Genomic DNA, 16888 nt, shown 5'->3' with positions numbered 1-16888 from the left:
CATTTCTTCATTTGTTAGGGAACTAGGCTATAAACAAATCAAGCTTAAGAACAGTACCAGAGGATGAAAAAAAGAGTTGGTCCAGGGTCAAAGCTTCAATTGATACTTTGGAAAATGTTGCTTAAATTTCAAGGATTCCGCAAATTGGAAAAAATATAATAGCTTTTATTGATAATTTAGTAAATGAAAAACATTGGGTTGTGGATCATTTTGCTATTCAGAACAAAGTTTAGGTTTGTTCTATATCTAGATCATTTTTTTTTTCATATAAAGTTAACTTCACAGAATGCAATTTTGCTGTGCACGCAATGTATTAATGATATGACCCTCTACTTTCCCAAGGATTAACTAGCTTCATTTTGTACTTTTTAAATTGAGATTATGTTCAGCATCCGATTTGTATAGTTCTAATAATGCTGTTATTTCAAGTAATTCATTTTGTTACTATTATGCAGAATTTGACAGTGATTCTGATGTGTGGGACATTTTTCTAAATATTTTATATTTTTCTCTTTTAAATCCAAGAGAACAAACAATAAAACATCTGCTGCATAGTGGCCAGAGATTACTTGATCACTAATAACTGTATTTAGATATATAGGTAATAATTATAAAGTTTTACATATTTATTTATTTTAAAATCCTAGGTTGTTATTTGGGTTGATCCTCTTGATGGTACAGCAGAATATACGCAAGGTAATATTACATTACTAAATAACAAATATTCAATTTGCATGTATTAACTATTAGACTTCTTGCCATTACCAAAAAGTATGATAGAAATTGTTTTCTAAATATAAGAAATATTTAGATTTGTTAAGATAAATAGCATGAAAGATATGTTAATCAAAATATAAACAAAACTCAAATAAAATAATACATTTAAAACCTTTCCATTGAAAATTCACTCCTTGAAAACAAAACACTGTTGTAAGAGTTAAGAATAACACATATCATTTAAAGATGACTCATAAACAATAATATGAACTATATCTTTCTAAATGAAATTTTGTTTTATTTTGGCATCTCTTCATGAATTCATAAATAAGAATGTAAGTTTATTCTTATTTATTCGCTGGATATTTGCCAATTATCAAATTGGCAAATAAATCCTTATACAGAAAATTGTTTTATATGCTATCCTATAATGGAAAACTATTAAATGCAACCAATTTATATGTATTGATAATCTTGCATATATCTGGGATAGATAAAAGAAATGACATACATTATTATGTTAGTAATTGATAGAAAATACAATTATATATTTTTAGATGTTAAACTTACAAGTTACATTGAAATAGGAAGCAGGAAAATTGGTACTTTGAGCTACTTTAACAAAATAATAAACTTTTGTCTGCCTTGTATGAGATAGTTGATTCTTAAATTGTAGAATTTTGAGAGGTTTTTAAAAATGTTTAATAATGAACATCCAAAAATTTTCTGTAAACTTTTCACAGTTCTGAGCAAGTTAGATTATTCTAGCCAACATGGCAATAATATTATTGTATCTTAATAGCTGTTGTGTTATTCAAATGTTTCAATTTTTAGTATAATCAGACTTAATCCTTTCGATGTGACTTTTGCATGATTAAAATTTAACTATGAGTACATTATAGTTAAATTTTATATGAAAAGTAGTTTAATTTAATGTTGACATACTAAAAGAAGTGTGATATGAGTTTAAAGTTTTTAACTTTTCCCATTTTCTGGAAATCTCCTGGGACAGTATGTCCCAATCGTCTAGGATATTACCCTTTCTCAGAAAACAAAACTAAACTTTACGGTATAGTGTGAATGTTACAAAACGTACATTCTGTCAAATACACTAGTTCATATATAACAAAAAATTTCATATATGTTTCATAAACATAATAATATATCAGCATGTAGTAATTTGATTGCTAGTGGGACATATTGTTACAGAATGCCCAGGTGCGGTGAGATAGCTTCCCCGCAAAGCAGGTTTAGGTTTGCCAGAAAATGGCAAGGGAAGGCAAGGTTGCCACATTTGGCAAGAGATTGCCGATATGCCATGAACCTTCTGGAATGAATTCTTACTGGTTTAGTCCAGAATGTTCTCGAACACAAGCCAAAAGCTATATAAACCCTATGGTATGTGCAGAGTCAGTTAGTTAGTCAGTGGGGAGTTAGAGTCCATCGTGTTGATAATCAGCCAGTGAGTGCCAAGTTGGTCGTCGAGTGCACCGGAAGAGTCTCTTCACTTCGGTGTATATCGTGGTTAGTGCATCATCAAAAGAGTGTGTTGAGCTCCGGGAATGACTGAACTGAGGAGTTGGGAGCTGTACTCTAGCGTATCATCAAGTGCATCACGAGTTGTAGTGTGGAGAGTCTCAAGAGTATGTAGAGTTCAGAGAACGACCGAGCAGAGTCAGGAACTGTACTCTGGTGCTTTGCAGTAAAGCTGTTTCCACCATTATAGCCTGATAGTGTCGCTGATTGTGTCAGCATGTTTATAGTATTTCTTTGATGACTGTTAAACGTGATTTTGGAGCTGTCCTGATTAATACCTGCCAATAAAGTGTGTTTTGATACTTCATCAAGAAGTGTTGTCGTTATTCACTCCAAATCCACATGAACACCGTATGAGCGTGAAGGAAGAAAATAACGTAACAACTGTTGTCAGAAAAGAAAAACGCAACAATATATATAGTTCTGCATCACCAGTACGGAGAGTTCCGAGAACGATTGAGCAGAGTCGGGAGCTGGTGCTTTGCAATGAAGCTATATCCACTGTTATTATAGCCTGATATTGTGAAGGCTGTGTCGCTGATTGTTAGTGTGTATAGTAGTTCTTTGATGACTGTAAAAATGTTTTATGCTATATGTAAAAATGCTGTCTTGAATAATACTGGCTAATAAAGTGTGTTTTGATACTTTATCAAGGGCTGTTGTCATTATTCACTCCAAATCTGCACGAACCCGTACTTACAAACGTGGAAAGAGAAAAATAATGCAACAATATTAAGTCACTGTTAAATATGATTGGTACAGTATATCCCACAAAAAGAATTTATTCAAAATTTCTTAATCTGACATTAAAAATGTTAAATTGCTACTTAATTAGAACAACAAGAACTATTTCATACTAAGTATGCCTTAAATATAATTGTACTTACTGGAAAATTAAAAAAAAAAAAAAAAAAAAAAAAAAAAATAGATTCCAATCGAAACTTGAGTAACCAGTGTGCTCAAAAACATAAATGTGCCATCTGCAGTCTAAAAGCATTGCCAGGTTTCTTTAGTCATATTTGTTCCTTAATTCCTTAAAGACACTACAAATGTAAAATTCCATTTAAAAGTGGGTTTTATTTACCCAATAGAGCATCATCTGTGGGACGTATGTGCCCATTAGGACCGGAAGGGTTAAATAGCTCAGAAAATTTTATACCTATTATTTTATTATATTAAATGCTTAATGATTTAATTTGGCAGTTAGAATTTTTATTTTTTAGGTCTCTTGGATCATGTAACTGTTTTAATTGGCTTAGCTGTGAATGGAAAAGCAGTTGGAGGAGTTATTCATCAGCCATACTATAACTATAAGGTATACTAATTTTAATTATATTTTAATCAATTATAAATATTTAAAATTTAAATTACCCATTGCTTAAAATTATTCAAATAAAAGACATTTTCATTTGCAAAGAATTAAGTTTGAAATAATTTCAAAAGCTTTTGTGTAATTGCTCTTGTAGGCTGTTCTAATACTATGCAATTGAAATAGTCTAAAAATTCTTATTTATTAATTTTTTATTTAGATAATCAACAAATATAAACTATGAATACTTCCTGTAAAATGCTTAAATATGAGCTAATACTTGGGCCAGTCTTACTAGCAGAAAATTTGTTAGAAACAGATTGCTCTTTTAGATAATTAACAGATAAACTGCCTAATTGAGGGTAGTTTGGTAGGAACAGATTGCTCTTAGATAATTAACAGATAAACTACCATATTGAGTTTTGCATAAAACCATGATATTACATCTTTTATTGGCTCTAAATCACCTATTTGTGGTAGTTTTTGTTGGACAAAAGTGCTTGACGGCAAAATATGTTACAGTAGCTTTAACTCTGCTAGAAAGCTTGGCCATGTATATTGTATAGTCCAGCCTTTACACTAACAGACTGCCACATTTTTTGTTTGCTGTCCTCTGCCTTTGTGAGACTAGCTTGTCAACCAAACTGATATGTTAACCCATTAACGAGCCCACCCCTTGGAACGAAATGCTTTGAAAATGGCCGTGCTGTCAAATAACAAACCCCTCAAAAAAAAAAAAAAAAAAAAAAAAAAAAAAACCGCTTTCGTTTTCTGAAATCTCTAAGATGGCCCAGCCTAGGACAGTATGTTTGCTTCCCCTTAGTGTGATGGATAAGCCATAAAATTGCCTCCCCGCTATTGAATGGCAAGAAGTACTTCTTGGCTTTAGTTTCATCTCTCCTCTTTCTTTGTACTTGTAGTTTGTCTTTTAATATGTGACGTCCGAATTTTCGGAAATCTTTTTAGGATTTTAGCTTCCAAGCTTGTAAATTTTCAATGATTCGACATGTTTTATTGGGCAGTATTTTAAGAAAGATCATTATTTATTTTGTTACACAATTTTTTTACTATTTACTTATCTATTTTACTTAGTTTTAGTAGGCCAATTTATTTTGGGAAAATAAATTTTAATCCATTCTTTTACCAATTCAGTTTTCATCACATTATAAGTCCATATATATTTACGATGAGAGTACAATATTTATCAGGAATTTTTGGAAAATTTGGCATATGTATTTATAGTTTAGCGTTGAATTTTTTCCACAAGTTGTTCGTTAACAGTCGAGCTCATCTTCGTAAACGCTTGATCTTTTTAGCATAGAATTGGCAAGCAATAATCTTCGTAATGTTTTTCGGGATTTTATAGCAATTTCTAGAATTTTGGCGGTTTTCTACAAATATTTTGTTTAGCTATTGTACAGTTGTTACTAATGTGGAATTTAAAACCAAAAATGTATTCCTTCGTTGATTTGAGAGATCGCATTTCGAATTTAAACAGAAGTTTAAATGAATTTGATACAATCTTACCACAGACTAGAAAGAATTATTTCTCTGTGTTGGATGGATTTTCTCACTTCTCCGTATTTTATACATTAAGTGCATAAAGCAGAAACATACACAAATCCCTTTTGATTCTTACAGTTTCAGTTAAATGAATTGTAATATATATATATATTTTAACTTTCAAAATGTATTTACTCATTTATGCATAAATTTAAAATCGTGGGACTTCCACTTACAAATTATATGACTAAATTGCAGTATTTAAGCTAATAACTGAAAGTATAGTACTGAAATGACATAGAATATAAAAATAATTATAGTCAATTTAAATAAATTTCTATTCTATTGTAGTCTATTTAAATAAATTTCTATTTTCATTTAAAATTTGTCATTATTAGCATCTCCTGCAGTTTTATGTAATCATAGGATTTTCCGAATTCTATTAGGTCCTTAGCATAATTTCAAGGCCTAATAGCAAAGTGATAATATGGAAAGACTATGTCTTAAGTACCAATACCCAAGTATTTGTAATTAAATAATTAAATGAAAATAAATATTGAATAACAGCCGCTTTTTTATTTATTTTTAGTCATATAACAAAAGATAAACAAGAATACTATTACATCTAAGAATTATTTAGTAAATTATTTTGCTAATTTTATATGAATGAGGAAACATGGTAAAAATGTTTTAATGATTGAATTCACCGTTAAAAATCAAACAAACCCCAAAATTCCTTTTTCCCAAAACGGCGTAAAAAGTTTTGATTAAATATGATTTGAATGAGTTTTCCAATTCTGTTTTGAGTAACATAAATTAGGATATAAATTATTATTAGTAATAATTTTTATATTATTACTTAGCAGAATATTGTTTACCGTTAAAAATTATATCTAAAAGAATTAAATTTTGTAAAAGAATAAAAAATATAATTAACTGTTCCATTTTTTCCTTTATGCATCTATTTATATAAAAATGGAATCTGGCTAGGGAATTTACGACTTATATATGAAATAAAAATTGGTATCTTGACAAAACTTGTCAGAATATAAAAAGCGTATATTCTGTGATATTAGTGTATTAATCATACTTCTGTATACGTAAATGCAGTTTATAATTACCAGCATAAGTATCATAATGGATTTTATTAAAATGACGAAAACTGAATGCATGATCCTAGCATTATCAAACTACGGCTCTTTATCCCGTTAAGTATTGCTTGGGTCGTAACACGAGTTTTATTTTTGAAATATTATTCCAAATAAAACAGGAAGCATTAAACGATATGCATTTTAAACAGTTTTAATTTTTTATATGCATAGAAATGTTAAGTAGCTTTAAATTGTACTTCATTTCTGAAACTTCTGCGGTACTATTTTTAGAACAGATCAAGGACTTTAAAGAACAAATACATTTTAGTAATATGCAACGTTAATGATATAGTTCAAATGTTATTGAACAGCTGTACGATTTGTAACTGGCACTGGAAGAAGTAACATTTATGTGATGATCCAGTCTTCATTTAATGAATTAATAGAGAATGATACAGGGTGAGCTGCTGGTCAGCATGTTAGTTAAGAAAGTTAAACTACTTTCTTTTTTCCCACCGACAGTGAGGCAGCCAATCCACTGGGGCTGTTAGCATAGGCAAACTACTATTTGCTTGTAGAAAAACTGTACTTAAAGCTTACAGCTTATTTTAAATAAATTTCGTATACTAATTACAGCTCCCCCGAAAAGCTCTGTTTTCTATCTTATTTGTTTTAGATTTCAGATTAAAGGAAAATAATCAGTTCTGTTTCTCAGAGACGGGATTCCTGCCTGTTTGTTTTTTGTGGTTTTCTACATGTGTAATCCAGTTTCCCACTGAAAAGGCTCCACGAAGGCCTATAGCTCTCGTAAATAAATAGTGGAAAAAAATACAAATTCATGTAGATTTTATGTAAAGTAACATCGATTGATCGATGTGTATCTTTTGCATTGAAGAGGGGGAAAAAAAGAAAACTGCAGTTTTTGATACCATTAGGAGTCATACATTAAAAAATGAGATTCTTCTGTCTAGTAGAAAAGGTTATGCTATTAGAATATGACAGAGTAGATGTGGGCTATTTGCATAAGGTGAGGAATGCTTTCGTGAAGGATTTTTGTTGGAAAGCTGACTCGTATTCGCATTCCACAGGTGGAAAACCACGAAAACAAATCATGCGCTCAACATTTTCGCCTGGGATCGAATAGCGGTTGAACTACTAGTATTCGGCTGCCACAGATAGGACTTCTACACTTACAAAGAGCCTTTCGCTTAAGAACTGTTTATCACCTCTTTCCTTCCCGATGTTAGGCTTTTGTCGTTATTAGGGGATGTTTTTTACTGTTGTTTGATTTCAGTGAATAAAGGCAAAGCAGACAAAGCCTCTCAACCTGAAAGATAAAATGCCTTCAGGTAGGATTTATAGGAAACTGGTTCACGTTCGTTTCATGCATCCAAATTTTGTTTATGTTTCTTTCATTTAGCTCAAAACATACGAGTACTCTCTATTTTAAGAAAAGAATGTTTCTGGGGAGTATTTTATAAGGGTAAATTACTTGTATTAATGTTACACATGGAGGGAAAATCACGAAAAGATCCGTACAGTTAGCTCGTTCATCAGTATTCGGAGCCAGGTTTAATTACTGTGGTTCAATGATCTTAATCACTTGTGTTCTAATGGGCCTCATGAGCTTTGCATTTTTGTTGATCAGGCTAATTTATGTTGAAATCGCACGAAATTTACCAAAATTAAAAAAACTGCTTTCTGATGAAATATTCGAGTAATTTTGATTTATCAGAAATTTCAAAATGTGTCAGGTTTCTGGAGTATGTGTACATGTGAGCATATAACATTTAAATTTAGTCATTTTAAACATAAATCAGATAGCATATCTTTTATGGTACATTGAGTAATCTTCAGTACTATGTAATTAATTCCCTAAATATGAAAGTATGTGAAACTTAAATTAGGAATTATAGCAAATCATTCCATAGAAATATGCTATGCAAGTATTAGTCTAGAAAGGATCAATTATGCATAAATATTGTAGTAGGCATGTTAGGTAACAATTTGTCAGCAGTATAGATATCATTAATTTAAAGGAGATAATAATGATATGTGTTCCTTTTGTTTTAGCATAGTTCTGCTCCCGTTACTTTTAAGCTAAACATATCATTTGAAATAAATTTCTTTCTAAAATCAGAGGGATATTATTAACAATTCTTTATAAATATAAAGTTTATCCTTTATTATATAAATAATTGAAATGCTTAAATTTGGCATTCTAATAAATATTTTATCTTAACTTTCTGAAAAATTGAATTTATTTTAAAATGTATAAAAATGAATTAAATTCTGAATTTTTTCCAGTCTTATGATAATAAAATTTTAGAATCATCAGTTTGTATATCCGTATATATTATAAGAAAGTATCTCATTATTTTTTGAGGGCTCTTGTGATGTAATTGATAGTAGATCGGACTAGCAGTCAGAAGGTCTGCGGTTCGTGTCCGTGCAAAAGCATAGAGCATTTTTCGTATTTTCTCCTCAGAAAAACGGAATGTATGGAAACGTGATAGACAATAATTCGTGAACACATGAATTAGGCCGATAGAGTCTCGTGTTTCTTCTCTTTCGCCCTATGAGAGGGAAAAAATAAGGAATTATGCCATTCTCCTTATCTTGCTAAAAATGGGTGTTCTTCCAATTAGAATTTGGAAGACATTGTTGGTAGAAGAATAATTACAGCATTGCTGAATTTTCGCATTTCTTGCTTACTTTTTCTGGTATCGCTTTTCCATTACAGTATGTTGATAGGTGAAAACAACCCCGTAAAACGTTTTTTACATAATTTACGTTCAAGTTACATTAAAACACAATTTTCGGAATTAAACTTCCTACATATGGGTTCCCTCTTTTTTGATACTTCTAGTAAAATTATATTAGGGGATAATATAATCAATATTTCTTTAGTAAATAAATTATTATTATCTTACTTTGCGCAAATATTAGAAAAACGTCTTTTCGAGCTAAGTGAATTTTAGATCATTCAACATATATATATACACCGCATTTTATAATTTCATTACACAAAAGTTTTATACCTTAGAGAGTATATCTTTTCTAGTAGATTTTGTATTGCTTGAATTTTGAGGGAAAAGGAAAGTCAAGAAAAAGGAAAAAAGGAAAGTCATAAAGCCTCGAGGGCTATCTGCCTAAGGGGAGGAATGTCTTTGTGGAGGACTTTCTAAGGGAAACTGGCTCGTATACACGTTACACATGGGGAAAACCACGAAAACGCCCATGCAGCAGCCCCGTTCACGGGGTTCGAACCTCGGACCGAACTAACAGTGTTCATCGACTTTACCACTCGGCCGCTGGTGGGTCTCTCTTTAATGACGAATTAACACCAATAGATAGGCTGTTTTCTCCCGAAGGTTCGGTCTTTCTGTAAACGATTAGGGGAAACTGGAAAAGCAATAAAATGATTTTTCACTCATGAATCGGCATCTTCAAGAAGCATCGACTCCCAGTGAGTAAAAGCGACCATCTGGTAAGATGTATTTTAGCATAAAATGGTTTGCAAATCCAAATAACATTAATTTTGAGAAATTTTTATAGATGCAATATATAATTCTTAGATAAAAGTATAAAAGTAAGTAAAAGGGAGCGATATAGGGTGTTTTTCGCTACTTTGAATTTTTAGAATAGGGCCTGAAACATATTACTGTCGACCCTGTATTTAGATTTGCTAACTTTACACGCGGTTTGCACGCGATATCTATCTTCTAAGATTGGAATATTTCACTTCTGGCAAACTTTCTAAGGAAAACTTACATGCGTTTAGGTTTACATATAGAGAAAACCATGAAAATTCCATGCAGCTGATCTGTTCCTTCGCTGAAAATAGAAGCCTAGAAGAATTGATAGTGTTGTGTTGCTTTAGCAACTAGATTTCTCACTTTGATTTTGGCATTAGAAATATAATTACAAAGATCTCCACTAGAGGAGATCATAATTCATTATTTTTTTCACACGTATAAAATCTGGTTAAATATGTTTCCTCATTTATAAATTACAGAAGTTTTTTTTTTCCAATAATTTCTGATATTTTAAAGGAAAATTTTCATGTATTTTTTTTTTTTCTTGTAGCAGGTTTAAATAGTCGTTGATTGAAACCACACTAATTTTACCTAACAATCGGAAAATGACACAAATGACGTGAACTCTTTCATAATTATATTACTCATTAGCATTAAAAAAAAACTTAACTTGGGTTGAAGATTACCTCAGAAGAGTTTTTTTTAATTTCTTAATTTAGATGCCATACAGTCTGGTAATACATATCTTATATAATACATAATAATAAGTCTGGTTATACTACAGCCATATCAGTGGCCAATAAGACATGTAAATATTAGTTGTTCGGTTTGTATTCAAACTCAGACGAACGAATGCGATGGCTGTGTGGTATTTTTCCATGTATAACATGAGTATGAGCTATTCGTTAAAAAGTCCTCTATGAAGGCATCTTTCTACTTAAAAGCAGATAGTCCTCGTGTGTTTTGCTGTATTCAAATAATCCTAGCCTTCAAACTACGACACCTATCACTCTAAATCAAGATGAAAGTTTTCTAAACAAGATTTTTAAATCGGGCTGTGGGGGTTTCAGTGGCCAATCGCTAAAACCGCTGAATACTGGTAATTCGACATGGGTTCAAATCCGAACAAACGGGCTTGTTCTGTGAAAGTTTTCCAGGGTTTTTCTACGTTCAGTGTGGATGAGATCTAATTTCCCTTAGAAATTCCCTCCATGATAGTTTCACTCCTCTTACGCAGATTCCAAATCCATTAAATTTTCTTTATTAAATACAATTATAATTCTTTCTTTTTAGAGAAATCTCAGGGAAGAAAACTGTAAACATCAAATTGAGTGCGATTACGAATATTTTAAAATAGTTAAAATTTTGAGCGGGAAAGCTTTTTTAATACGTTCATAAGCAACTGATAATTAGGGGAAGAAAAACATTTTAAATTGGCATAAAACTTTGTCGCTTTCTACAATAATCTATATAAATGCATTTTCAAAAACTTCTGCTGAAATATGAAGAGTGGTATTTGTAAAGCATTTATTAGTGAGATCTGTAATTATATACTCAGCTTTTAGTTTTCATAACCTTCCAGTCGTTAGAATCAAGTCATTAAACGTAAGGGGGGGGGCGAAAAAGGAATTTTAAAGAAAAGATTATTTTTACAAAATGAAAATTTCCTGAGCTAGTATAAGTAATTATGTAACTCAAATAATTAAATATTTGCGAAAATTTTGTTGACTTCTCTCTGTCTTACCAATATTTCTGTATAGATATAGAACATAATTATCGATAATGAGTATCATAGATAGTGGAGGATATAGAATGAGCATCACAATATATAATTATGTTTGTCGCAAAAGCAGCCACTTTGATAAATGAGCATAGCTGTTGGGAATCGCGTATGAATGTCACATACATGCTTTATAATACCAAGAATGTTATAAAAATGATGGTTATTTGATATCACCATTTACTGAACTTTCCAAAATGTTTAAAAATATAATATTTAAGAGTCAGCAAGTTTGTTTAAAAAATTGTATGCATTTCAATCACGGTGTTTTGTCGCTATAATCAGAAGCTCGTCATCGAGATTTAGTCTTTTTCTCGATAAGCTACTGAGTTCAAATTTTGTACTCACACCGTTTACGGATGGAAATACGGCAAGGTAAACCAAGTTTTATAAAATTTGATTTAGAGGTCTTAAAATTTAATGTTGAAAAAATGTTTTGCGCATATTTCCATTTAAAGGATAAACTAAAAATCTCACAGATTTTAAGTTTGCATCACTTTACAGAGCGTAAAATAGCTTTTGAAATAAAATTTGCATAAAATTAATATAATTTCTAATTTTGGGCGAATTTTTGAAACTTTATACTTTTATGATGAGGTAAGAGGAATTTTGGAAGTAAAAGACAACTAAAAGGAGAAAAATAATTTGTCGTACAGATTAATGGGAGTAAGAGCCCCTTTGAAAAATTCCTGTACAGTTTTATAACAAGAATAATAGATTCTTAAATAACAAAATCAAATAATCGAATCGCATTGTCAAAAGTATAAGATTTATAAATTTATCAAGAGAGCTGCTTGTTTTTTTATTATTCGTGATATAAATTTGTAGAATTTTTTTAAAGGGAATTATTTAATCACGTGTTCCCAATAAATTATATAATACATTATTTTCTCATTTTAATTCATTAATAATTTTATGAGTCATAAATAAAAATTTATTTTATAAAAGCTTGTTTATTTTATTCAATACTTGTTCTAAAACAGAAATTCTTAATTCCTTTTATATATACATTCACTTTGTAACTGGTAATAAATTTGTTTCCTTAGAGTAAGTGTAAGGCCTTTATCTCAAAACATCAAGAAGACTTCTCCCCGCGCTAATGACAGCCATTACCCATTGTCGTCAGGGGTGGCCCCTTGTCCCCTTAGGCAATGGGGGGTTGGAAGACGTACAAAAATATGGGCTAGACGTTTTTGGCGCATTTTTCCGCTATTACAAAAACACGGGAAGATCCGTTTTCGAGGGTACATTTAAACTAACAATAATCCATAGCGAACCGTTAAGAGACCTGCATAAAAGAACGAGAAAATCCGGGTCAAACCGTTAATGGGTTAATTCACTGACAGATTTCTTTGTATATAAAACAGCTTAGAATTTTGGTACAGTATTTGAAATCTGCTTGAAAGTTGGCAGGCATTTATTGATGCAGATGGTGTGTAGTTTTGATAGTGATCATATTTTAATTTTATCCAAAATAAATATTCATCTTATACTGATGTGGTGTTCAGAACTTTTCCATTAATCCAGTATGTGAGAAGACTGCAACACATTGACTAATTGTATTTTCCATTATCTGTCCCACTTGGTTTTTTTACTTATTTCCTTGACTGGCTTTTAATTTGATAGAATTATGAGCTATCACCTTACTTTTACCTTACTGCCATGTTTGCTATAGTTGGAAATAATTTGAAAGATATATTGTAAAATTAATGATATCGTGAAACTGATTATCTTTATTATGTGTGCATTGTAAAAGTTTACATTTAAAGTGGCTATTTTCATTTTCATAAAATATGGCAGTTTAGTGCTACTTTTAGAATGTGTGTAGCCATGGCACATTAAAGTGCATTTTAGTGAATGCTTAATAACGCTTTTCTATTGCAACTGTTTTTGCGTATGTTAACTAAGTAATAATAATCTCATTTCCTTTCTTTCCCTTTAAACTGTACAGTATATTCATGGGATAATGGTAAATATTTAAAGTATTCTTAAATACTGCTTATTTCAATTTGCTGTTTTGATATAATGTAAAGCTCATAAATAATGCAACTACTCTTTTTTTTTTTTTTTTCAGAACCAAGAAGATATCTTGAAATTGGGTCGAACAATATGGGGTATTGTAGGTGTAGGAAGTTCAGGCATTGATCATTGTATGCCACCAGTGAACAAAAGAATTATAACCACTACAAGATCGCATTCAAATCCAATTATCAATTCTACAATTGCAGCTTTACATCCTGATGAAGTATTGAAAGTGGGAGGTGCAGGGCATAAGGTACCAACATTTTTATGTGTATAAATTTATTTTTATTCAGTTGTGAAATTAACTCTTTTTATTAGTTACTTAACGGGCCAATGTTTGTTACAGTTTAATGTATCTTAAAATTGAAAACATTAAAATTTGAACTGAGCTAATTTTAAAATATTAATTATCTTTTATATAAATTAAATATTATTATATTTTATATACAAATATTATTTATATTTTATTTGATTAATATATCTTTTTTTTCTGCAAATTGTTTGGTGACTAAGAATGTGTAACATTGAAGTACCTTAATTTTTTCTTATTATACGTTTCTAGAAGTGGTTATATTTCTTAAAGTCTGTCTATATATAAAAAAAAAAAAAAAGTCATTTTTCTGGTACACTTTGATGCAATTAATATACTATATACTTACTATGGATATTTGTATTCTTATACATTTGATTATATGAATTTATTACATATATCAGCTATAAATGCAAGATTTTGAAATTGTTATGCTTTGTAGATTTTGTAGAAATGTTCATACTTCAGTATTATAGCAGCTTTGGCAAGAAATAGACAGTTACTGGTACACACAAGTAATTCATTCAATGTCTGCTGTACATTAAGCTATTTAATTAAAATTTATATTTATTGTTTTATTAATACAATTTCATAAGGACTTAATTTAAATAAACAACATATAAAATATGCTTGAAATTTATTTTTAATGAACACTTTTGGCGAATGAACACACTAGTTCATCATTTGCTGCTAATAATGTGTGAGGCACATTATCATGGCCGAAATGATTACTGAGCATAATCTTTGGTAAGAAAAACTGCAGGTGATGATGAGCTGAATTCATGTGCCTTTTATTCCACTATTTTGTTGATCCTTGAGATGAAAGATTAAAAATTGTAATCATTCTAGATTGAAAATTTCATTTACTCATTTGTCTTTCTACGCTGGATTCTAATTTTTATATGCTGAACTATCTGGAATTAGGTATTTCCCAAGCTTTCTAGATAGACGAGCTTTTACTGTAATCATAAAAGGTGTTCACAAATTATGTAATGTCTTCAGAGTTGCCAACTCTCCTGATTTAGGCATGAGAGTCCCGATTTCTGACCGTCCTCCTGCCAACCCAGTTTACAACATATTTCTCCCGGCTTTCTCTTATTCTTAAAATTTCCCATGACTTTTATGTAGCTTGGCTTAATCATTTGTTATTTGTATCAAAAAAAAAAAAAAAAAAAAAAGTAATTTTAGGCGTTTGAAAGCCAGGGCTGTGGAGTCAGTAGGGAAAACGACCGAATCTGACTCCAACTCCTGTAATTTTAATGACTATGACTCTGACTCCGACTCCTTCATATACATGTAAACATATACACATGGGTATGGCTTATTTTTTTATTATAAAAGAAGTAATAGATGCTACAGAAAAAAATTGATGCGTAGTAAATTTTTTATATTAATTGGCATTTATTATGAAATGGAAAAACTGGCATTAGTAATTTTTAAAAAACAGTAAAACTTTGGCAAGATCTTCTTTGTTAGAGGACAATAGATCAGATTTGATAAATTTCAGAACTGACTTGAGTAGGAAGAAGAGCTGTTACTGTTATGGCTACTTCCTTTAACTTTTCAGGATAGATTTTTGTAAGTTTTAAAAGAGGTGTCTTGCAAGAACAATCATATTTATCTATTTCTTAAAATAACGAGTATAAATCTTGTTTGTATTTTTTCATTTTTATATCTAAAGGCTCTTGGTTCTTTATTTTCATTCGCTTTATTATAGCCTTTTCAATATTATCCAAATATTTCTCAAAATCTAATTCATCAGTGGAAGAGAATGATAGAGACTCAGTTGCAATATCTGCAGTTCGATTGTCTTGATTTGAGTACTCCAGTTGTTCTGAGAATAATTTCATTCTTAATGAAAGTTCATAGATAGCTTTCTTTGCCTTTTTGTTTGTCATGCAAAAACATTTGGCGTTTTGGATCTACATATATTTAACCCAGCGCGATGTTACTGTCTAGCAAACTAGTTTCTTTTTCTTCGCTGAAGAAATGATTCTTTCTGCAATAAACCCTCCATTTCAGAAAGAACAACCATCACATTCTTCCAGTCTTGCTTCTTGTTAATTCTTCAGATTGTAGCTTTTTGGTGGCTATATACGTTATAGGAAGAAGAGTTTCCAATTCTGCAAGATCATTCCACTGTCTTTCTGTTAGTGAAACGTTAGGGTTATCTACAACTAACATTCTCGTCCCCTGTTAATTCTTCAGATTGTAGCTTTTTTATGGCTATATACGGTGTTGAAAGAAGGATTTCCAGTTCTGCAAGATCATTCCACAGTCTTTCTGTTAGTGAAATATTAGGATTATTTACATCTTCTGAAGAAGTTCTTAATCCTAACAACCACTATATCATCAAATATGTACTTCTCCATTGTGTTGCTCCTTTTCCTGCTCGCTTCCTAAGAATGGCATCAATTTTGGGATTTCTTTCTGCTTTCCTAAATTCACCAATGAGATTAGTAACTAAATGAATCAGTTTAATCAATAATGGCAAATATCACATCCATCTTGCTCTCTTGTATTTATCTACCAATATGTAAATAAAATAGAAAATAACTATTTATAAATGTATATAGTCTATAAAAATATCATCTCAGTTTGTTATTATTTTTTTTTTCCAATTCACTTTAATTTCATTTCAAATTCAAACTGTTCAAAAACTGGAGTCGGAATCAGCGTGTTTTTTAGTGGCTCCACCTCTGACTCCTTTTACCCCAAAATCTACCCAACTCCATGACTCCGACTCCACAGCCCTGCTGAAAGCACTTGGTGTCTCTCTGTATTACATATGAAAGGAAGCCAAAGTTGTTTCATCAGTGAGAAATTATGGCACACTTCTGCTTTGGGAGTGAGAGCATATGTATCTGAAAATGTCTTGTTCCACTTCTCCAGTGAGCATCGGGCACTACTGCATGTCATCTGGCATATATTAGCCAATGAGCACAAAGCAAGATCAAGGTTGTTATTTATTCATCTTACCGCTGATCAATGTGAGTGCATGTGATTTCGATAAATAATTTAAGAAATTAGGATCTTTTGTTTTAGTTATGTTTGCAAAAGAGGTAAAACACTCATACAGTT

The 16888-nt window shown here is 30.9% G+C and overlaps 1 protein-coding gene across 4 annotated transcripts in view; it reads left to right on the top strand.

Moving 5' to 3' along the window:
* Positions 1 to 16888, top strand: part of LOC118185909 (3'(2'),5'-bisphosphate nucleotidase 1) — a 47953-nt gene that overhangs the window by 16679 nt on the left and 14386 nt on the right. For all 4 annotated transcript variants that reach the window (XM_035355873.2, XM_035355872.2, XM_035355871.2 and 1 more), the window contains 3 exons: positions 648 to 696; positions 3477 to 3568; positions 13550 to 13750. In XM_035355873.2, coding sequence (XP_035211764.1) covers positions 648 to 696; positions 3477 to 3568; positions 13550 to 13750 — 342 coding nt within the window. The remainder of the gene's footprint in view (positions 1 to 647; positions 697 to 3476; positions 3569 to 13549; positions 13751 to 16888) is intronic.

The sequence above is a fragment of the Stegodyphus dumicola genome, chromosome 6 (genome assembly GCF_044657685.1).
Source record: "Stegodyphus dumicola isolate Sdum_Otavi_A_Nest chromosome 6, ASM4465768v1".
Taxonomy (NCBI): Eukaryota; Metazoa; Arthropoda; class Arachnida; order Araneae; family Eresidae; genus Stegodyphus; species Stegodyphus dumicola.
The sequence above is the reverse complement of the archived record's forward strand: the minus strand, read 5'-3'. Positions and strand labels throughout refer to the sequence as shown.